Source organism: Stomoxys calcitrans, chromosome 5 (genome assembly GCF_963082655.1).
Source record: "Stomoxys calcitrans chromosome 5, idStoCalc2.1, whole genome shotgun sequence".
Classification (NCBI taxonomy): Eukaryota; Metazoa; Arthropoda; class Insecta; order Diptera; family Muscidae; genus Stomoxys; species Stomoxys calcitrans.
Genome location: NC_081556.1, coordinates 110,777,248 through 110,800,561, shown reverse-complemented (window position 1 = coordinate 110,800,561; position 23,314 = coordinate 110,777,248). Strand labels below are relative to the sequence as shown.

The 23,314-nt window shown below is 41.2% G+C and overlaps 1 protein-coding gene across 2 annotated transcripts in view; it reads right to left on the bottom strand.

Annotated features, from left to right (window-relative positions):
• The window catches only part of LOC106080441 (focadhesin), a 48,020-nt gene that overhangs the window by 3,966 nt on the left and 20,740 nt on the right, over positions 1-23,314 (bottom strand). For both annotated transcript variants that reach the window (XM_059370467.1, XM_013241838.2), the window contains 3 exons: positions 6,918-7,136; positions 5,802-6,825; positions 5,516-5,730 (listed from right to left, as the gene is read on the bottom strand). In XM_059370467.1, coding sequence (XP_059226450.1) covers positions 5,516-5,730; positions 5,802-6,825; positions 6,918-7,136 — 1,458 coding nt within the window. The remainder of the gene's footprint in view (positions 1-5,515; positions 5,731-5,801; positions 6,826-6,917; positions 7,137-23,314) is intronic.

The following is a 23,314-nucleotide window of genomic DNA, read 5'->3' as shown; positions in this document are numbered from 1 at the left end:
CCTGAGTCTTCATGGAGGACTGTGACTTCCAAAAGGAGGCCACAGCCATCACGGAAGGGGATGATGGTCGCTGTGAATGGCACTCAAAGCACAACAGAGTACGTGATCAACAAGGTTTCTTTGTCAGAACCCCAAGTGGTGCCGAAAAGGACTTAAAGACCTTTTTTCTATTTTTGAATTTATCGCAAATTACTGTGGCATGCGGGGAGAATGTGCAAGAGCTATCAAATGTGACACCAAGTATTTTGGGACACTTGATGGTCGGAATTGTCACTTCGTCGATCATCACTTTCAGCTTCCTACACACCTCATGCGTGCATGTAGTTCATTGAGGTAGATATTTTCGAAGTTCGTTGAGGTAGATATTTAACCTATCGCAGATGTCAACAATGGATGGGGGCCTGATGCCATGATTGTACAATTGTCCGCATATGATATGATCACTATGCCGTCTCTGGAGGGGGTGGAATGGAGGATTGGTAGAGGTTAAACAGTGCCGGAGATATCACTCCACCTTGGGGAACTCCCTGTTTCACTCTACGGTGTTTCAATTTCTTATCCCTAAATTCCACAAATAACTGGCGGCTACACAGATACTTCGCGACCCAGCGTTTCCGGCCTGGCTGAAGGGACGTGTTGTCGATGTTCTCAAATAGTTTGGCATGGCTGACCGTGTCGAATGCCTTCGATAGGTCCAGTGCCACGAGGACCGTCCTATCACGTGACCTGGGCGGATTGAAGCCACGGCAAATGTGTGCGGTGATGGCATGCAAAGCTGTTGTTGTGCTATGCAGTCTTCGAAATTCATGTTGATGCTCGGCGAATGGAAATTCTCCTACGAGGCTTGGGAGGAGTAATGTCACAAGCGTCTTTGCTACTGATGAGAGAAGGGAGATCGGTCTATACGACTCCCCTTACTCGGATCCTTTCCAGGCTTCAGTAGCGGTATCACTCTGCCCGTCTTCAAATGATGAAGGCGGTTCTGGCAAACCGAACAGAACCAGGGTGCGGGGTTCTTTTCAATCCCGGCACAGACCAGAAGCGTGCGGAGAAGGCACTCCGGGATGTGCCTCTCCCATAACGAAAAAAAGACGAACTCGTACACTCAGACGGCAGCCCTTGCCGATGAGGGTTCCGTCGGGTCAATCCGGTGCGTACAACCGACTGCCATTGGATTGGATTTCTTATAATAAATATCGATAGTTTCGATACTATCGTTAATATCCCATTTCCCATATTTCGAACGAAAATGAGAAGTAAAAATCAGGAGATCGATTTCTATAGAAGCAGTTTCAATGCAGAGACCGACTAAACCCAAATTTAGCAAAGTCAGTTGAAAGTCATGAGAAGAGTCGTTGTACAAAATTTAAGTCGAAGTGGATGAAAACTGTGCCCTCTATAGGCGCAATGTATCTTTTATGCATAAGTATCGCTTATTTTAGTTAAATTTTGGGAAGGGAAATTCTCCAGCGAGGTTCGGGGAGAGTTGAGGGACCTCAAGCGTCTTGGCTTCTGGTGAGAAAAGGGAGATCGGTCTGTACGACTCCCCTTTCTCAGATCCTTTCCAGGCTTCAGTTGCGGGATCACTCTGCTCATCTTCCGATGATGGAGGCGGTTTTGGCAAACCGAACAGAACCAGGCTCCGGGGTTCTTTTCAATCCCGGCACAGACCAGAAGCGTGCGGAAAAGGCATTTCGGGATGTGCCTCTCCCATAACGAAAAAAAGACGAACACGTACACTCAGACGGCAGCCCTTGCCGATGAGGGTTCCGTCGGGTCAATCCGGTGCGTACAACCGACTGCCATGGGATTGGATTTCTTATAATAAATATCGATAGTATCGATACTATCGTTAATATCCCATTTCCGATATTTCAAACGAAAATAGGAAGTAAAAATCAGGAGATCGACTTCTATAGAAGCAGTTTCAATGCAGAGACCGACTAAACCCAAAATTAACAAAGTCAGTTGGAAGTCATGAGAAGAATCGTACAAAATTTAAGTCGAAGTGGATGAAAACTGCGCCCTCTATAGGCGCAATGTATCTTTTATGCATAAGTATCGCTTATTTTAGTTAAATTTTGCAAAAAAAAAATGACTTTGGAAATTATGAGAAAATTCGTTGTACAAAATTTAAGTCGAATTGGATGAAAACTGCGCCCTCTATAGGTGCAATGTATATTTTATACATAAATATCGCTAATTTTATTTAAATTTTACGAAAAATTTGACTTTGGAAATTATGAGAAAAATCATTGTACAAAATTTAAGTCCAATCGGATGAAAATTGCACCCTCTATATGCGCAATGTATCTTTTATACATAAATATAGCTTATTTTAGTTAAATTTTGCAAAAAAAATTTACTTTGGAAATCATGAGAAAAATCATTGTACAAAATTTAAGTCCAATCGAATGAAAATTGCGCCCTCTATAGGCGCAATGTATCTTTTATATATAGGTATTGCTTATTTTAGTAAAATTTTGCAAAAATTTTGATTTTGGAAATCATGAGAAAAATCATTGTACAAAATTTAAGTCCAATCGGATGAAAATTGCGCCCTCTATAGGTGCAATGTATCTTTTATACGTAAATATCGCTTATTTTAGTTAAAATTTGCAAAAACATTTTATTTTGGAAGTCATGAGAAAAATCGTGGTACAAAATTTAAGTCGAGTCGGATGAAAATTCCGCCCTCTATAGGCGCAATGCATCTTTTGTACATAAATATGGCTTATTTTAGTTACATTTTGCAAAAAAAAATTGATTTTGGAAGTCATGAGAAAAATCGCTGTACAAAATTTGAATCGAATCGGATGAAAATTGCGCCCTCTATAGGCGCAATGTATCTTTTATACATAAATATCGCTTATTTTTGTTGAATTTTGCAAACAAAATTTACTTTGCCGCTAGCATCGATAGGAAAAATATCTATGTATATACTGTGTTAATATAAATGCTGTAAGTAATGAATATATGAAAATTTTTTACAATCGACCAAGGGAATTGAGGGACAGGCGTTAGTGGGTTAATGGGTCGGAGTTAAAATTTGTATCGTGTATTGTACAATAAGGCTTAGCACAGAAGGCCGGTTTCAACCAATATATGATTTATATGGTTACGTGATTGAATGATCTAGAATACCTAATAGTAACCACTGAATCTAGGTTATTCAAATACTACATGAGGGTCATTCTTGGTTGGTAGAGAAGAGATAACCGAATAAATGTTTAATAAGGTTTCAATTTTGGCTAGGCGTATTTGCGTTGCCAAAATTTTTCTTGTTTTAGTATTGAAATTAAATGTTGATTAAAATAAAAACCAGTTGTTAAAGCAAAATAAATGTTATATACAGACTTAGCAAAGCATGCTTGACATACAAATAACACAATATATAAAGAACACAAAATTTTATATATAAAAAAAAATAACAAGTAAAAATGCATTAAGTTCGGCTGGGCTGAACTTTGGATACCCACCACCTCGGGTATATATGTAAACCCCCTTTAGTCACAATCCGATGAAAATTGGATAACTTATGCACCCAAATTCGATACGGATATTGAATGGTCTAAAAAATTTAAGTCACTGTTGAATTTTGTATTTGAAATTTCAACAAAATCGGGTAATAAATAAAGCTTTTATGGGCTTCAGACCCTTAATCGGCACATCGGTCTATATGACAGCTATATTCAAATATAGTCCGATTTTAACCATATTTGGGCCGGATGGCGGGTGACCTAAAACTACTTACTGTTTCAAATGTCAACGAAATCGGATAAAAACGTCGCTTCAGACCCTTTGTCGGCAGATCGGTCGATATGGCAGCTATATCTAAATATAGTCCGATCTGAACCATATTTGGGTCCTATGTTAGGAGGCGTAAAACTACTTACTGTTTCAAATTTCAGCGAAATCGGTAAAAAAAATAAAGCTTTTATGAACTTCAGACCCATAATCGGGAGATCGGTCTATATGGCAGCTATTCCTAAATATAGTCCGATTTAATCTATATTCAGGTTAGATATCAGGAGGCTTAAGATAACCCTCTGTTTCAAATTTCAGCGAAATCGGGTCATAAATAAAGCTTTTATGGCCTTCAGACGCTTTATCATGAGATCGGTCTATATGACGCTATATCTAAATATAGTCCTATCTGAACCATATTTAGGGCCTATGCTGGGAGGCGTAAAACTACTTACTGTTTCAAATTTCAGCGAAATCGGTTAAAAAATAAAGCTTTTATGAACTTCAGACCCTTTATCGGCAGATCGGTCGATATGGCAGCTATATCTAAATATAGTCCGATCTGAACTACATTTGGGTCCCATATTAGGAGACGTAAAACTACTTACTGTTTCAAATTTCAGCGAAATCGGTTAAAAAATAAAGCTTTTATGGGCTTTAGACCCTTTATCTGGAGATCGGTCTATATGGCAGCTATATCTAAATATAGTCCGATTTAATCCATATTTAAGTTAGATATCAGGAGGCTTAAGATAACACTCTGTTTCAAATTTCAGCGAAATCGGTTCATAAATAAAGCTTTTTTGGGCATTAGACGCTTTATCATGAGATCGGTCCATATGACAGCTATATCTAAATATAGTCCGATTTAATCCATATTTAAGTTAGATATCAGGAGGCTTAAGATAACACTCTGTTTCAAATTTCAGCGAAATCGGTTCATAAATAAAGCTTTTTTGGGCTTTAGATGCTTTATCATGAGATCGGTCTATATGACAGCTATATCTAAATATAGTCCAATATGAACCATATTTGGGTCCTATGCTAGGAGGCGTACAACTAATTACTGTTTCAAATTTCAGCGAAATCGGTTAAAAAATAAAGCTTTTATGGGCTTCAGACCCTTTATCGGCAGATCGGTCGATATGGCAGCTATATCTAAATATAGTCCGATCTGAAGCATATTTGGGTCCTATGTTAGGAGGCGTAAAACTACTCAGAGTTTCAAATTTCAGCGAAATCGATTACAAAATAAAGCTTTTAGGGACTTTATACCCTTTATCTGGAGATCGGTCTATATGGCAGCTATGCCTAAATATAGTCCGATCTGAACCATACTTAGGTTGGATATCAGGAGGCTTAAGATAACCCTCTGTTTCAAATTTCAGCAAAATCGGTTAAAAAATAAAGCTTTTTTGGGCTTCAGACCCTTAACCGGGAGATCGGTCTATATAGCAGCTATATCCAAATATGGTCCGATTTGGCCCGTTCAAGAACTTAACTAGCGTGCATCAAAAAGACGTATCTGTGTCAAATTTCAGCTCAATATCTCAATTTTTGAAGGCTCTAGAGTGATTACAACAGACGGACTGACAAACGGACAGACACACGGGCATAGTTAAATCGTCTTAGAATTTTACTACGATCCGAAATACATACACTTTGTAGGGTCGGAAATTGATATAGCGATGTGTTGCAAACGGAAGGACTACATGAAGATACCCCCTATCCTACGGTGGTGGGTATAAAAATAAATTTAAAAACTTACTTTTCGTAGCATATTTCCCGTATTGTATAGGTCTTGGCTATTTCAAATTCCCATTTGCTGGTTTTTACATCTTTCGCCGGCAATGACAGTAGCTTAACCAAAAAGGGATAAGTGCGTGATTCCACACGCCAAAGTTTCAAATATAAATCCATGCTGAATGTGGGGTTATAGTTGCACAAATTTCGTATGGTATTCAAAATAATGGGAATGTTATCCTGGAACATAAGAAAAGAGACCACTTTAATCAAAACAAAAAAAAAATCATACGCAAAATCATTTCACATACCTTTGATATGGCAAAGCTGGGCAAACCCCTTAGCAGCTCCATTTGTAGTTCTGGGTTATGCTCTCCAGCCAATTTGAAAATATAGGTCATCATAAAATCATAGGCTATGTCAGCATTGACCTTTATTATCTCCAGTATAACCTCGTAGATCTTAAACCAAGAATCCACCGAGGGTTCTCGCGATAGAAACAAAGCACGCAAAAATAAATGCAAGCGTTGGCAGAATGTGGTATTCGCTTTGACATTTAAGGTATCCACAAAGGTACACACTTCCTTATCCTCCGACTCATCGAATGATTCCACCAATTTGGCCAAATCAAATGCCAAAGCAATGTCAGCATGCAGATAGCGTATGGCCACAGGTTCAAATTGCTTGGTGAACACCGGCGTGGTGGTGGCCGTTCCCTTGGTTATGTCCAAAATTTTGCGCACAATTTGATGGGCCACAGCCAAACCATCTGCAGGTATGAATGCAGTCTGAGACATCCACTGGATGATGCCATCGAGACACATGTTCAGAATGTATTGATGCCCACAGTTTTCCTGCACCACAATGAAGGCTATGATACGCAGGAGATCCGGCAGATAGCTGGGCGCCAGCAAATGCAAACTTTCCGCCAGCAAGACCAACATGACATTGTAGTGGCTCTGCGAGTGCTCTCGCGTCGAGTGCAGCACTCTCAGGGTGCAATGTAAGCTGGGGCGAGGATCTATGCCGAATTTGACCAGATTATTAATGACCAATATTTGAAATACTGACAGTTCAATTGATTGTTTGAAATCCTTTTGACTCAAGAAATGCTCAATGGCCTCGATCAATAGGGTCGAGGTGAAAAGGCAATTTTGTGAGGTGGTAATTTTGCTCCAAGCCAAAACTTCTTGCATCAAGGCCTTGGCTTCCGCATTGTTTTTGCTCAAGGCCAACAAGCCAGTCCATATGGTCTTGGAATCCGGCAAAGTCTGTGGATTACAGAGTATGTATAAATAAACTGGACGCAAATATTCAATGCTAAAGTCCTTGATTCTGTAAATGAGCCAAACAAAACACACACAGAAAGGGTTTCCGTTTAAATGGGGTTGTTGTTCAAAATCCAATGCCAACTAACAATTACTTACTGTTTATCGTGATGGTTACAAATTCCATTAATTTTATTGGCTACATCGTTCATGTTAACACCCGAACTCTGCAACAGGGTAATCATGGGATGTTGTTGTGTTTTAAGGCCAAATTGCGATTGGAATTTCTCATTTTCCTTTAGGCTGCCCGCCTTGCGTTTCAAATTCAGCAGCAGGAGACTGACAATACCCTCCGTAATGGTTGTATACTGTGCGGGGCTGCAAATAAAAACGTAAAAGAAATAACTGCCATTAAAATCTCGGGCATTAATTAATAACAAAAACGTAAATATCCCCCAAACAAATCCAAGGAACCCCCTTCCAACCATAATTAGAGCACATAGTTGGATGTTAATTACATAGAAATGTTTTAGCCTTCACATAACGACTTTCTATTTCCTTTTCAAAGAAAACAACTTAAGCGGAATGTGCTTTTCTCATTGCCAGAGTTGCCACTGTGAGAAACACTTAATTGCACGAAAATTTTGTCAAACCTTAGATTTTATGGAAAAGTAGCTGAACCGGGCCCGCACCGGTGCGCCTTTCTTTATATGGAACAAAATTATCCTTTTAATGTTTATTTCAGTCCGATACTGACATGGTCGGTAAATATGTCTGATTTAGAAGTGTTTTGGGGAGTGGGGTGGTCCCCCAAACACTTAGCCCGGAAAATATATCAGCATTGTGCTCTACTCTCAAATATCATTTATTTGAACCCCATATTGCCATTGGGATCAAAATTGAATATCAAATTCGTTTTCTAATTTCAAATACCTTTCATGTAAACCCCTTAATGCCAAAGTCAGCAAATATGTCCGGTTTGGGGTATGGGCCCTAAAAACTATCTATATCGAGATCGACTCCATTTAAGATCCAAATTGACATGGAGAGCAAATATGTCCTATTTGGGGGTTGTTATGGGGGTGGGGCGTCCCCTTGACAGTTAATCCCGAATTTTGATGTCAGATTCGTGGTCTACTCCTAAATATCTTTAATTTGAGCCCCATAATTCCATAGTCGGCAAACATGAACAGGTTGGGGGGTGTTTTGGGGGATGGGGCGGCAGTTCAGTGACTTGGTCCTGAATATATATATCAGATCTCTGTTCTACACTAAAATACCTCTTTTTACAGACCCATATTGGAATGATCAGCAAATATTTCCTATATGGGTGGTGTTATGGCCCCATAAACACTTTTTACGGAATGTTGAAATCAAATTCGTGCTTTACTCCCAAAGACCTTTCACTTGAGCCCCATATTGCTATGGTCGTAAATTTGTCCTCTTTAGGGGGAGCGGCCCTCAAACACTTGGTCCCATATTTGGGTTTCAGATTCGTATTCTACACTCAAATACCTTTTATTTAAGCCCCAATTACCATGGTCAGTATATAAGTCCTGTTTGGGGGTGTGGGTGGAAGAGATGGATCCCCAGAAACTTGATCCCACATTTCAATATCAGATTTGTATTTTACTCGCAAATACCTTTCATTTGAGTCCCTTATTGCCATGGTTGCATATTTGGGTTTCAGATTCGTATTCTACACTCAAATACCTTTTCTTTAAGCCCCATATTACCATGGCCAGTATATAAGTCCTGTTTGGGGGTGTTTTGGGGAAGAGATGGAGCCCCAGAAACTTGATCCCACATTTTGATATCAGATTCGTATTCTACCCGCAAATACCTTTCATTTGAGACCATGTCCGATTAAGGGGTATTTTGGGGTTGGGGTAATGCAAAATGGAAATTTTGCCCATGAACATTCCACTAAGAAACAGGGGCAAACTTCTCACATATCAATGAGTGCAGTCCGATTTAAGTTTAAGCTCAATGATAAGGGGCCTCCTTTTTATAGCCGAGTCCGAACGGCTTGCTGCAGTGTGACACCTCTTTGGAGAGAAGTTTTACATGGCATAGTACCTCACAAATGTTGCCAGCATTAGGAGGGGAAAACCACTGCCGTAAAATTTTCTGATGGTCTCGCCTGGATTCGAACCCATGCGTACAGCGTCATAGGTCCGACAATAGAATATCAGGTACGTTTTCTAATCTTAAATACCTTTCATTTGAGTCCCATATTGTCGGGATTGGTCTTAATATATATTGGGTAGGTTATAGGGTGGGGCGGCCCCCCTAGGTACCCCATCCGAAATTTGGATACCAAATTTTTATTTTTAGGTTACTTTAAGAGAGCGGACAAAATTTCGCTAAAATCTCACCACCCATCACCGAGATCTGGCGTTTCTGAAAATTAGGACAAGTGGGAGGGTACGGATAGATTAGAAGAGGTTTCCGATCGGATACCTTGTGGTCGAGTGTGAGACATTGCTGCCAGCGCCACAGTCATGGATTATCAGAACTCTGGTATTGTCATCTCAAAAGTTCATGCTATACAGATGGATCAAAACTAGAGGACAGAGTGGGCCTAGGGGTCTACATTGAGAACCCAGAGACTGAGATCGGTTTTAGACTGCCTGACCATAATGCGATCCTCCTGCAGGCAGAGATCCTAGCGATCACGGAATGCGTGCGGTGGTGTGGTGAGAACGACGAGCGTGAACATCTTTACGCACAATAAACTGGTCATAGAGCAATAACAACCAGAACGGTAAGGTTGCGAACAGTCTTGGAGTGTAAGAAGAAGATTAACGCCTTCTCGTTTAGGTGCCGGGTCAAATTGGAGTTAGGGGAAATGAAAGAGCAGATTATTTGCAGTGAAGGCTTTCGGGTCAACGCAGTCCATTTCAAGGGTCGACAAAAGCGCATGTAACACTCTGGAGCAGCGAAACGGTCAGTAGGACGGTGAAAATCGAATGGGCAGATAAGGATCGTGAGCAGACGATGCTATTACTGAAAGGAAGTAAGGTGGATGTCAGTATTGCTTTCGGTATCATAATAGGACACATAGGGCTACGAGCTCACTTATGAAAAATCGGGCATGTGGGGAAGATGTTGTTGTTGCAGCCAGATTTTCATGTGGAGGTGGCGATCCTTGTCAAGCTCCTGTAGGTGAGCAAGCTCGTTCTGGTCCAAAGGACCCATCGCCGCGGGAACAGGGTGGCCATTGGTTATTTAAAGGCACCAATAACTCGCCTTGTCATATCGAGCATCATAGACACTCAGTATTTGTGCGAGAGCTGGTGCCGCCCGGACTCTTGCTGAGACTCTCCACTCGATACCGCTGATTGTTCGCGCCAATCCGCAACCTGTGCATGCGCAGCTTAGCTTCTCGTGACAGTAATGAACTGAACACTACTATGTAGTCGAACCTTAATGTTCCAGCTTGTGTTGTGCTCACAGCTATCCCATGCCAGGGGAAAGATGGTGAAAGGTTGGAGCATTTCCCGCACAGAGAGTATTTTCCTTCATAAATGTAATGATCGGGTTTCATAACCTTTTGTTCATAAATATTAGGAAAATCTCTGATCGTTTATGAAAAAAAGTTCTTATATTTATGAAACTTTGTCTCATATATGTAATAACATTAATAATTTTTACATAAATATAAAAATTATGTCATTAAAATGGGTCCACGTAGGTATACAATGAAAATTTGACGGGGGAATTTTTCAAGTCAAGTTCAAGTAAACTACTTAATGTATACTCAGAAGAGGTTCAGCATTTTACCACTATTTCTCGTTTGTTGTCAATTTTTGCTCACATGCTTCTGTTGTGTTCAAAAGAAACACACACGCATAGCTGCTGTATGCATGTTTTACGTTACAACAATGCACAACATGCACAGTTAGATCTCTGCGTCATTCATTTTATGTAAATTATTGAAGGTATAGGGTGTTTTTAGCTTTTTAGTGAAGTGAAAAGTGTCGGTTTTATGTATCGGAACGATCCAGCCTTCCCAGAGGCTGGTCAAGAATCGTTACCCCCTTCAACATGCAAGTGTAACTACAACAACAACAACACAGTACTTAGATTTATGCACAAATTTTATCTCAATAAATTTAACTAAATGTCAAAGTTTTTGTTTTTATTTTATTAATAAACAGTAGAATATTGTTTCATGAATATAATAAAAATTATTTTTAATTTAGGGAATTTTTTCTTAAAAGTTATGAAAGTTTTTCATAAATGTTATGACAACTTTTCATAAACTATGTTCGATTTTCATAAATATTATGACATGATGCATTGAATTGAAATTTATGACACGTATTTCATAAATATTATGAAAAGTTTCATTGGGACGTATTTAAACATAATTTTCATAAATGTTATGACAAAGTCATTAATATCATAAACATTTTTCTTTCTGTGTATGTCATTGCCTGGCTTTCGCGACCAGCAGACACCGATACTGAGAAAATCCTGGCTAGGAAAGAGGTGTTCTCCCATTTTACTGTCTTCTCCTCGCAATTTCGGGGCAGTGACGCAACAGAGGCTCCGCCGCCTCCAACTCCTCCTCGTCACCACACATTCTTCAGAAGTCTACCTCTCCCTGTACCCAGCGCCATGTCAAAGACCTGTCCTTGCAATGACCAGTCAGGACTCTTATTAGCAGTCCTAATACATTCTTTCTCAGCCCAAGGCTACGGTCCTGTTTCGCGAAATACTGACCACTGCGGCTTTTAAACCCAAAAACCTACAGTACCATCCACACCACCACCAGTCAGGACTCTTATTAGCAGTCCAAAATCATTCTTTCTCAGCCCCAGGCTACGCGACGTCCTGTTTCGCGAAATACTCGACCACAGGGGCTTTAAAACCCTACAACCTGTAGTACCATCCACGGCTTGTTCGCGCATAGAAGGCTTCCACTCTACCAAGAAGCCCGCACAGTGAAGATCCCACTGATTCTATATCAAGACTTGCGGTAATCTGCAATGCATTCCTGGTCAGCTCGTCTGCTGCTTTGTTCCCCGGCACACCTTGAAGGTCTGGGACCAAGCATAGCCTGACAGCTTTTTCCATGGTTCGAAGAAGCTCTTTGCATCTTCTAAAGAGTTTTGACCTCACGCGGCAAGACGCTAGAGCCTTCAGCGCCGGCCGCTAGCGCATCAACATCATCTGGTCTCCGTGCCTTCAGGATCATGAAGACCTCCGCCTGAAAAACGCTCCACCCAGCCAGTAGTCTATAAGATTCTCTGATTCCAAGGAATTCAATGAAGACTACTGCTCCAGTGCCCCAATCCAATTTAGACCCATCCGTATATACATGGGGTCCCGGGAAGGGTGCCCCTAACTCAACAAGGAAGGACTCCTCTGGTAATGCCGCATATAACATGGTGCCACGCGGCAACACAATCCGCCGCAGAACAGAAAAAGGGTGTGTTGCCACACACAAACAAAGTTCAAAAATCTTATCCTAAAAAGTCGAGGCGACATAGTCCAACCCATTGTCGCCGGAGATCCATGAAATAACTGGAAGGTTAAAGTCACCCATACAAATTAATGAAGAACTTTCCGTAAGTAAGTGAGATACCTTAGCAATGAGATCAGCATAGCATTAATAAATCCCAAAGTTTCGAATTGGGTGCAATATAAGAACAGGTTAGGCAAATAGTGTTACCCAAGAAACCAATTTCACACAGATAAATTCAATATCCAATTCAGCTGAAATATCAACTATCTCCGAAGGAATGTAATTATGAACTGCTATTAAAATTCCACCCCGTTTTTTGTGCAGTTTTAAAGACCTGATAATCATCAGAAAACATCTCGGTATCCCATTTTCTAATTGGATCCGATCCTTGCTCCTCCGGGGCCCATAATTAACGAATCTCCGTTGCATACAGTTAACCGGTAAAGAAAAATGAAAGCGAATACTCAACAGTTCTGCCTTCGGTGGTAAGAAGAGTACTTAAAAGGTCTCCATAAAAGGAAATTTCCGGAACGCGATATACAGTTGGACGATTTAGTGGTCATTCGTAGCGAACAATCACCTCACAAAACAACAAATACAAATTTTGCCCATGAACATTCTACTAAGGAACAGGGGCAAACTTCTTACATATCAATGAATGCAGTCCGATTCAAGTTTTAAGCACAACGATAAGGAGACTCCTTTTTATATAACGTCATCTCTCTTTTTTCGCAGAATGGAAAACATGACGATCAAGATTGCCACTAACCTTCCTGACTTGGAGGACGATATTCCAATGACTGACGAGAAGAGGGAACTAGTGGTAAGTTCCCATGGCTCCAATTGGAGATAATAATGATGGATCAAAGAAGAATACGGTCACTACGGCCGCAAATACGGAAGCCGCTCCTATCCGGGAGATTGCACTAGAGCTTCCGCTAGCTAGTGCCCTTGTGGCAAAGAAAACGCCAATGGCTCCAGTTCGGGAGACTGAAAAAACACTTGTCGGTGATAAGAATAAGACGGCTCCGCCGAAAGCTCCAACCACTGTCGTGAAAAGCTCGAGTTCCTAAAGGAATCAGAGGAAAGGTGTTCTGTGTGATAAAAATCATAAATTGAGGGACTGCTACGATTTTCACCGAATGTTCCACGAAAAAAAGCTCAGAGTTGTAATCTCAAAACGTTGTTGCTGCAATTGACTTGAAGGGAACCATTTCCGTGGCACAAGTCCAAATTCGAGTGGGTGCAAAAAATGCCAGGTGATCATCGCACTCTTTTGCACCCCTCAGATAACTCCCAAAAAATTCAAAGCCAGAAAAATGGTTCAAATGATTATGTCCCGTCGATCCGATCCAATGTTCCGTTCCCATGGCCATACCGATGTTGTCGTTTCAACCTACGGTCAACCTATGTCCCGTCGATCCGATCCAATGTTCCGTTCCCATGGCCATACCGATGTTGTCGTTTCAACCTACGGTCACACTAGTTCCTACGATTATCGTACAAATCGACATAGAGTATCGTCGAAACCCAGTACGGGTTCTTCTAGATCCATGTGCCGGACACAGCCGAATATGTGTATCCTTAGTGAAAAGGCTAGGGACTTACTCCTACGCCAATGGGTCATGAGATATTTTGTCCATTAACAATTCATTCCATTAAGATCGTACTCAACGGGCAATGGTCTTTGCGCAAACCATGCCTTTGCAGCATCTGATTTAGCCGTCAACATCTGCGCCCTAGCGAATTAAAGAGAGCTATACTGGGTTACAACTAGCAGATCCAGAATTTTTTAAAGCGGGTCATATTGACCTAATTCTTGGGTCCGACGTAAACCCACAAATAATCAAGTATCAGACCTTCTCGAAACCGGGTTTACGGTTGGGTCAACTCACCATTTTGACTGGGTTATAATGGGCCCCTGTTCAATGTTGAATGAGTAGCACCAAAGTAAATTGGCATGGGTCATCCTGACCACCTTCTTATTAAAGGCAATCTACTATTGTCTGGGCTCTCCGAGCCAACTATATTGACATTAATTGAAAAGTCGCGGTAAAAGCTCTTGAGGAACACAGTTATCAATTTAGTATTAAAATACCTAATCGGTGGGCCGGATCGGGGTCCAAAAACAAACTCCCTTGCCAAGATACCATTAGACCAAAATAATCTACCAACTATAGTATCCAACAACCTGTTCGGAACTATAATCCTCAAAAGAAGAAATATCGCGAGATTAAGAGGAATTAAATTTAAAGACTTAAGTAATTATCGGGGTAAAGCAACAATCTTAGATCTCAAGTAACTCCGTAACTCCTAGATACAAATAGTGTCTTCTGCGGAGCAATAACAATCAGCTCATTAGATGGACCATTATCATTATTCACAGCCGCTGAATCCAATGTGGGCGATCCAGCACAATAAAAGGTGGGTCGGAGACCGTACCTCTAGAAGGCGCAGCATCAATAGACGACTTAGTCGACTCCATATCGATTGCCGTAGGTGCAGACAAATTGTCTCCATTTGGAGCCGGATCAGAGGTAGGGATTGACAATTGCTCCCCATTAGAAATTGGATTAGCAGAAGGAGAATTCATGAAGTTCGGAGCATGCAGATGAATCAAATTATCTGGGCTCAGACTAGTCGAAGGCAACTAGTCGAAGGCAATTAGTCGAAGGCAACTTGTCGAAGGCAACTTGTCGAAGGCAATTAGTCGAAGGCAACTAGTCGAAGGCAAACTGTTTACAACACCGGCTGATTTCTTTCTATCATTGGAGGATCCAAATCTATCAACAAATTTCGTCGTAATTATTTACAACCGAAACCTGGTCCTTATCACAGCAAAGGGCTTTAGTCATCCTACCGACCGTTTTACTGTTTTACAGTACTTAAGATTCCAGGGATTACGTCTCGCCTCCTGGTCACCATGTTGTATTCCTTAAAATGTGTGTACTACACATCCGAAAAAGCTTTCCCACGAACTTTGTGTGACACAAGTAAGTTCCCCGACTCACTCAAACACCTGTTTTTCCTTTAAGAAATCAGCTGGTTTTGACATAAAATAATGGAATGGAAAAATGGGACAAGCAATAAGTCTGCGGATTTCTTTCCCAACGTTACGAATTTTCCCGGTCATCCCATATTTTAATGGGCTAATTTTATATCTTGAAACGATATAAAAGCGAACGAAACCCACTCATTTTCAGTGACACAAGGTTAGTGGGACAGGCAGTAAGTCTGCGGACTTCTTTCCAAATGTTACGAATTTTCCCAGTCATACCGGATTTTTATTGGACTGATTTTCTTTCTCGAAATGGACATTAATATCCCAAACCTGTTAGCAAACCCCAAGGTATGGCAACTTGGCTCACTTCACTCATCACCTCGTGCCATGTTCAATGAGATTTGCTAAAAGTCCAAACCAAAATAAACGGAAGTATTGTTCAACCAACTTCACGTCACGAATTCTTTTGTGGCCTGTTAGGTTGTTGTTGTCGTAGCCATTGTCGTTGACTTTCATACACCTCTCCAAAAAAAAATCTAAGTCAATTGTTCATTTCATGTGTAAATTAATTTGAAATCCATTGGGGGGTAACATGCAAACCCACAGATATGGTGCGAAGAGACAAACAAACAACAAATCCAACAAGGACTTGTTGGTTGTGGCCATATGAAAAATGTTAACTTTTTTTTAGGGTATTAAGGACAATGAATTTACAATAACCTGATGGTTTATGTACGTGTGAAATGTCCTCGACCTCAAATCCTAATTAATATAATCTCACGAAATTGATGACCACTTCCACATTCCACTTGAATCAGTGTCAGTAACATTTTATTGGGTGTTGAATTTTTGGGGTCAGTGAGCAATATGGGCGACAAGGATTTCTAGATTGGATTCCTACTGTTCCCAGCTACAAAAGTAGGTTGGAGTTTGAAACATAAGTACTACAGGTCTCAAATTAGCAAACATTTAACAATTGGCATTAATCTTAAAATGAACTCATAAGAATCCAATGTTGCGGACACGTTGCCAGATCGGAGCATTTTGTCTTTCTGTGCTGATAGTCCATCTGTCGTTTTTTTGTGACTAAGTTGGCATTTGCTATCCAATCATCACGACAAGCCAGAGATAGCAACACACATCAACCACTATGGCACGCGCTTCGTCTTTGGTTAGAAGACTTTTCAACCATATTAGGTGTGATGGGTTCAAAGGCCGTGCGTTGGTATGTTATATTTGAATCGTATTAAATGCGAAAACGCCTCTATGATATTGGGTTGCCCAAAAAGTAATTGCGGATTTCTCATATAGTCGGCGTTGACAAATTTTTTCACTGCTTGTGACTCTGTAATTGCATTCTTTCTTCTGTCAGTTATCAGCTGTTACTTTTGGCTTGCTTTAGAAAAAAAGTGTAAAAAAGTATATTTGATTAAAGTTCATTCTAAGTTTTATTAAAAATGCATTTACTTTATTTTAAAAAATCCGCAATTACTTTTTGGGCAACCCAATACAATAACAACATTAACCACGCTCGACAATCCTGTCTACTAGATGTACTTTTTCCCAATGCATGTGTTTTTGACAGACTTTTTTTCTGCGACTATTACACTACTTCCATGGTACAAATGATTCTGTGCATCTGTTGGAAGTTATATTGATGGCTTCGAACTTTCCCAAGATTCGGCTTGGCCGATTTTAGCACGCTTTTACTTGTTTGTCCTTAGAAAGGTTAAGTTCCAAGATGGGCTACATCGGACTTTATCTTGATATGAAAACTTGGATTGGCCGAAACGGCATAACTGTGAGTACTTCACAGGCTAGAACTTTGAGCACCGACTTGTGTGGTGTTTAATGGGATCTGGGGCATCTTAGCTGAAAGCCACCGGGCACGTTCACAGGAATAGCGAATAGTGGAAAAAATCTTCGTATTTATGCGGAGTAGATGCAATTACGGCCGCGGGCCGTCATCACTGAGACTCTCTTTTCTCTTCTGAGACTCTCTCTTCTCTTCGTGAAGAGAGTTTCAGTGAGGGATCAGATAGCACTGACATAAAACCACAAGTCGAATTATTGGCGTCTTTAAATAACCAATGGCCAACATCAGCATTTGTTCCCAGGTTAGGGACGGCTGCAAGCAAGCGTCGAATCTTGAAGCAAGCAGCTCGCGACTTCGCGATTGTGTGATACCACATAACTCATGAGGTTGGGGCGCTGGGCGAGTAACGTGCACACAGAAAACTGAAAAAATTACTCTGAGAAACAAAAGAATCGTTAAGACGGACTTCCCTAACGTTGACGACTTACTCAAACGAAAAAACGGCATTGATCTGCGGATCGGCAACTGAAATATCCGACGCAGGCAGCGGTACTGGCAGACGAGCTCGATGAGAATCGTTGCACGGACCCCACTAATCCTAGAATCTGCGAGCTGAATCTCAAAGTGAACAGGGTAGCGAACGAATGTAACCGGAATATGTGACTGGAACACTTGAACCTATATAACTTAGGTACCGGTTGAAACAAGCTTTTAGGTTAGGAAAGGTTAGGTTGAAAAGAGGGTGCAGATATTAATCCGCCCCATGACGCTATGAGCTGTATGACGACGTATCAAAATAAAACGGCTGCTTTGGCTAGGTCATGTTGCCAGAATGGATGAAGAAGCTCCAGCAAAGAAGTCTTTTGAAGGCAAACACGGTAGTACACGCAAACCGGGATGACCAAAAACCCGATGGAAAGATCAAGTAGTGGCAGACACCTCGAAACTTGGTGTCAGAGATTTTAGAATGAGCGCAGAAGATCGAAGCGCTTGGAACGTTATTCTAAGTTCGGCTAGTGGAACAAATGTTCTGTCATAGCCAATTAAAGAAGAAGAAGAGCTCGTAGTCCTATGTGTCCCGTAATGATAGCAATAGCTATACTGACCTCCTCTTTTCTTCCTTTCAGTAATAGCCTCGTCTTCTCACGATCTGGATCCCCCATAGGATTTTCGCCGTGTTACCGACCGTTTCGCTGTTCCACAGGATTGCATGCGCATTCGTCGCCCACGCCTTTAGCTCGGACTGTGACGACTAGAAAGGCTTCGGGTTAACCAAGTTCATTGACAGCAGTCCTTCACCGCCTAATCGTATGTCCTTTCATTCCCCCTTACTCCGTTATGGCCCAGTACCCAAACGATGGGTGCCGGAAACAATGGGTGAAACAAGCTGTGGTCTTCTGTTAAGGCACTCTCGAACCCTGAAGATAAGATGATCCGTTACATTTGGCGACGTAACTGTACCTGAACCAAAAAATGAGCCAGGTTCTTCAGCCGTCAATTTATTAAGCATCTCGAGAGTGAAAAGTTCTAGGAGGAGAGCCTACCGTCGCATCCTTGGTCTTCGAACCGACCGACAGCCATCACAATTTACCATGAACGAAATTGCGAATGCCATACGTGGCGCTAAGTCATCCAATAGACCAGAAAATTCTGGATCTACGTGGAGTCGAATACCTTACAACTGTCCTCAACCTGTCTTTGAACACTCTTATAGTACCGGATGTCTGGAAGATGGGCAGAATGATCTCGCTTCCTGTAAAATACCCGACTAAGGGAAAGTCGCAAAGACCGATCTCCAAGACGCTTGAGGGACTACTTCTCCCGTGCCTCATTTAAGAATTTCCATTCGTCAAACATCAGCATGGATTTCGAAGAAGACGTGGCACAACTGATTTGCATGCCATCACCGCACATGTTTGTATTGGCTTTAATCAGCTAAGGCCATGTGATAGGTTCCTGGTGCCACTGGACCTATTGAAAGCATTTGACACGGTCAGCCATGTCAAGCTATTTGAGGACATCGTCAACAGGAATCTCCAACCAGGCCGTCGCCAGTCGTTTGTGGAATTTAGGGATAAGAATGTGAATCACCGTAGAGTGAAACAAGAAGTTCCCCAAGGCGGGTTGATACCCGCGGCACTGTTCACCTATTTATTCCATTACACACCCTCAAGACTGCATAGAGATCGTATCATAAGCGGATGATTTTAACGGGAACATAGGGAAGGAAAACATCTTTGGTCCAACAGTCGGAAAGTTTAGCCTCCACGAGATAAAGTCCGATAATGGGTTGAGGATAATAGATTTTTCCGCGCCAGTGTGGTCTGGTCAGCTATATGACACGCAGTGAAATAATATTCAGATCTCTCAGAATGCCGCTCTTCGAACTGTGACGCGATGTCTCCTCAGTTCTCACGTGGACCACCTTCATCAGGAGACAAAGGTTCTACCCGTACGAAGAGATAACTACAATCTGTCTAAGGAATACCTTCGGAACTTTTATCGGAAAAACCATCCCAATAATCATCTTGTGGATAGGTATCCACCCCCAGTAGCCTCAAAGTCTATCTTCAGAATCTAGAGTACTACAACTAGAAACCTCTAGATCTAATGGCATATCATGCGGGTCTTGAAAACCTTCATGAATACACGGTAGCAGATGCGCTGAATAGCTATCGGGTGAATGTTCTTGGAAAACGATCGCCACCCAACGCACCTGAAGAAATTGACCTCTCACGGCAAACCACAGTAATTCCGGCTCAATTACGATCCGGCAGATGCAGACCTCTCCTACAGAGCAAGGATTGATGTCAACGTGCAGGATATATGTCCCGATTGTGAGATTGTGACCTGGGACCACACGACACACGTCACCTGTTTAACTGCCCAGCTAGGTCTAGTTCGACTCAGACCTAGAATAGATCCCACACCCCACCTTAGTCGCAGAGTTCCTGTATCGGGATATTCAAAAGAACTAAGCAGACGAAAGATAGTGTGGCAAACCATTGCCCACTCCATGGAAAGAGCCGCAACATCCGTGCTTGGATACCAGAAGCCTCCCCCAGGAAACCCATGGTAGATCAAGAATGTGGAAATGTTACTAAAGACAAGAATGTGGCATAAAGGGCAACTCTGCAATCAGAAGCAAGGTATCGGGTGAAAAAGAGAAACATCTATTCCGCAGAAAGAAAAAGGAAATGGAAAGACGTGATTGTGAGTGAATCGAGACGTACAGGAGTCAGAATGAAGTCCGGAAAAAGACAATACATCAAACCGATGGCTTTGGTACAGGCACATCCTCCTGCAGCTACAAAGAAGGAAATTTCGTAGCTGATACAGTTAGTGTGCTCAGAATAGGGAATGGACAGGATAACGCAGAATCAATCCCTGGTGATGCTTAGGAATGTTTACCACCTAGTCGGAAGGCTTAGCAACATGTTTGCTCCATGGCTATAAGAGTGAATTGAGTTTAATGCTTCAAACTAGCGTGGAAAAAACTTCAACATGTTATGCAAATTGTAATGTCAGCTATTTTTACCCCTTTTAGTGTAAATCCCAGATACTAGGGAAGAAAATATGACACGGTAAAGTTAAACTGGCTACCGTAGCGCTGAGGTTAGCATGTCCGCCTATAACGCTGAACGCCTGGGTTCGAATCCTGGCGAGACCATCAGAAACAATTTTCAGCGGTGGTTTTCCCCTCCTAATGATGGCAACATTTGTGAGGTACTATGCCTTGTAAAACTTCTCTCCAAAGAGGTGTCGCACTGCGGCACGCCGTTCGGACTCGGCTTTAAAAAGAAGGTCCTTATCGTTGAGCTTAAACTTGAAAATCGGACTGCACTCATTGATATGTGAGAAGTTTACCTCAGTTCCTTAGTGGAATGTTTATGGGCGAAATTTGCAATTTTTGAACATTCGCAAGTTATTGGGCTTTTTAAAGCGATCTGGATGGTTCAGCGGTACTGCCACTTAATCCTAACCTTACCTAACTTAACCTTAATGCTATACACTAGAGCGGATAAAACTCCAACATGTTATGCAAATTGTTATTTCAGTCGTTTTGACCCCTTTTAGTATAAATCCCAGATACTAGGGAAGAAAATGTGACATGGTTAGCATACGCTGGCAGTCAATTTTTTAAACAGACTCACTTAGACCATTTTAGTCCATTGTGATTCCACAGTAGCGAAAGACATGCCTCTGGTGGGAATTGTACACAACTGCGACATACTTACAACTCTTTTAATATTAAACCAACTCTTTTTATTTACAGTTTATTTCAATTACATATAACATGCACTTCTATTGCTGATAGGACGAACACCCAAAGACTCACTTTCACTAGTTCATGCAAATCTTATAAGGAAAAACTAACAGACACATAGCCTATTATGATGATCTTATGGTAATTGCATATTACACCTCATATAAGTGCCATGAAAGAGAGAGAGAGAGAAAAACGCAGCAAATGCTAAAAGAAATAATTGCATTTTAAGTGTTACGGGAAGAAAGCCATCATTATAAAGTACCACTTTACTGCCATTCTGGGCTTTATACTTTTTAGTTCATGAAATAAGTACCAGCAGTGCAGAGGCACATCAGCATTTAATATGCGTTTACTCTTTATTATAGACGCCGTATCAGTATAGAAGCAGCCTGCCAGCCAGCCATCCAGCCAGTTAGCCAGCCAGCTAGCCATAATGCCGGCTTCTGGAGGACATTCATTATTATGCAATTAGCTTTTGATTTCTTTGTTACGACGATATCACAAGCTAGCAGCAACCATTGCTGCTGACTCCTGCTGACTCCTCGTACCTATTGTGTAGGTTCTTTGTGCTTAGCCACCTATTTGAGTTTATAGTCAAGGACTATTGTAAATAATTTTTTTTTCTATTACCCACAGCTATAAAGTGACGACCGCAGGTGGTCCTTGAAATTTTCTAAAACAACAAAAATTTCAAGTTCAATGTCAGGCGCCAATTGCTCTGAACAAAGAAAAAGTGAATGAACGAAATGGAAAAATTATGCAAAATATTTCTGATTGATATCGGAGAATACAGAATGCAAGCACTATTACAGTCAATCAAAAGGAACAGAAGTATTTGTACTTGTTTATATTACGCAAACTCTGTTTGAAATGATTTATGGCTTTAAAGGGAATCAAACTTATAATTACACTATGCAACTCGTAAAAAAATACCAAAAAAAAAATTACAATTTATGAAAAGTTTTATAAAACAAGTAAAAGCGTGCTTAGTTCGGCCGAAATCTTGGGAACCCATCACCATGGATCGGTTTATATGGGAGCTAATCAGGTTCTTGACCGATTTGTATCGTACTTGGCACAGTTGTTGGAAGTCATAACTTAACACTATGTGGAAAATTTCAGTCAAATCCGATGAAAATTGCGGCTTCCAGGGGCTCAAGAAGTCAAATCGGGAGATCGGTTTATATGGGAACTATATCAGGTTATATACCGATTTGAACCGTACTTGGCACAACTGTGGGAAGTCATAAAAAAACACCACATGCTCAATTTCAGCCAAATCGGACAAAAATTGCGGCTTCCAGGGGCTCAAGAAATCAAATCGGGAGATCAGTTTATATGAGATCTATATCAGATTATATACCGATTTGGATCGTACGTGGCACACTTATTTGAAGCCACAACAAAACGCTATGTGCAAAATTTCAGCCAAATCAGATGAAAATAGAGGCTTCCAATGGCTCAAGAAGTCAAATCGGGAGATCAGTTTATATGGGAGCTATATCAAGTTTTTCACAGATTTTGACCGTACTTGACACAGTTGTTGGAAGTTAACAAAATACTATGCGCAAAACTTCAGGCAAATCAGATGAAAATTGAGGCTTCCAATGGCTCAAGAAGTCAAATCGGGAGATCAGATTATATGGGAGCTATATCAGGTTCTTGACCGATTTGAACGGTACTTGCCACAGTTGTTGGAAGTCACAACAGAACACTGTGTGCAAAATTTCAGCCAAATCGCGGTTTCTAGGGGCTCAAGAAGTCAAGTAGTAGTGGAGTAGTGGGGTGGTCCCCCAAATACATGCAAATGCAAATTTGCCCATGAACATTCCATTGAAGAACAGGGGCAAACTTCTCACATATTAATGAGTGCAGTCCGATTCAAGTTTAAGCTCAATAATAAGGGACCTCCTTTTTATAGCCGAGCCCGAACGGCGTGCCCAGTGCGACACCTTTTTTGAGGAGAAGTTTTAACATGGCATAGTACCTCACA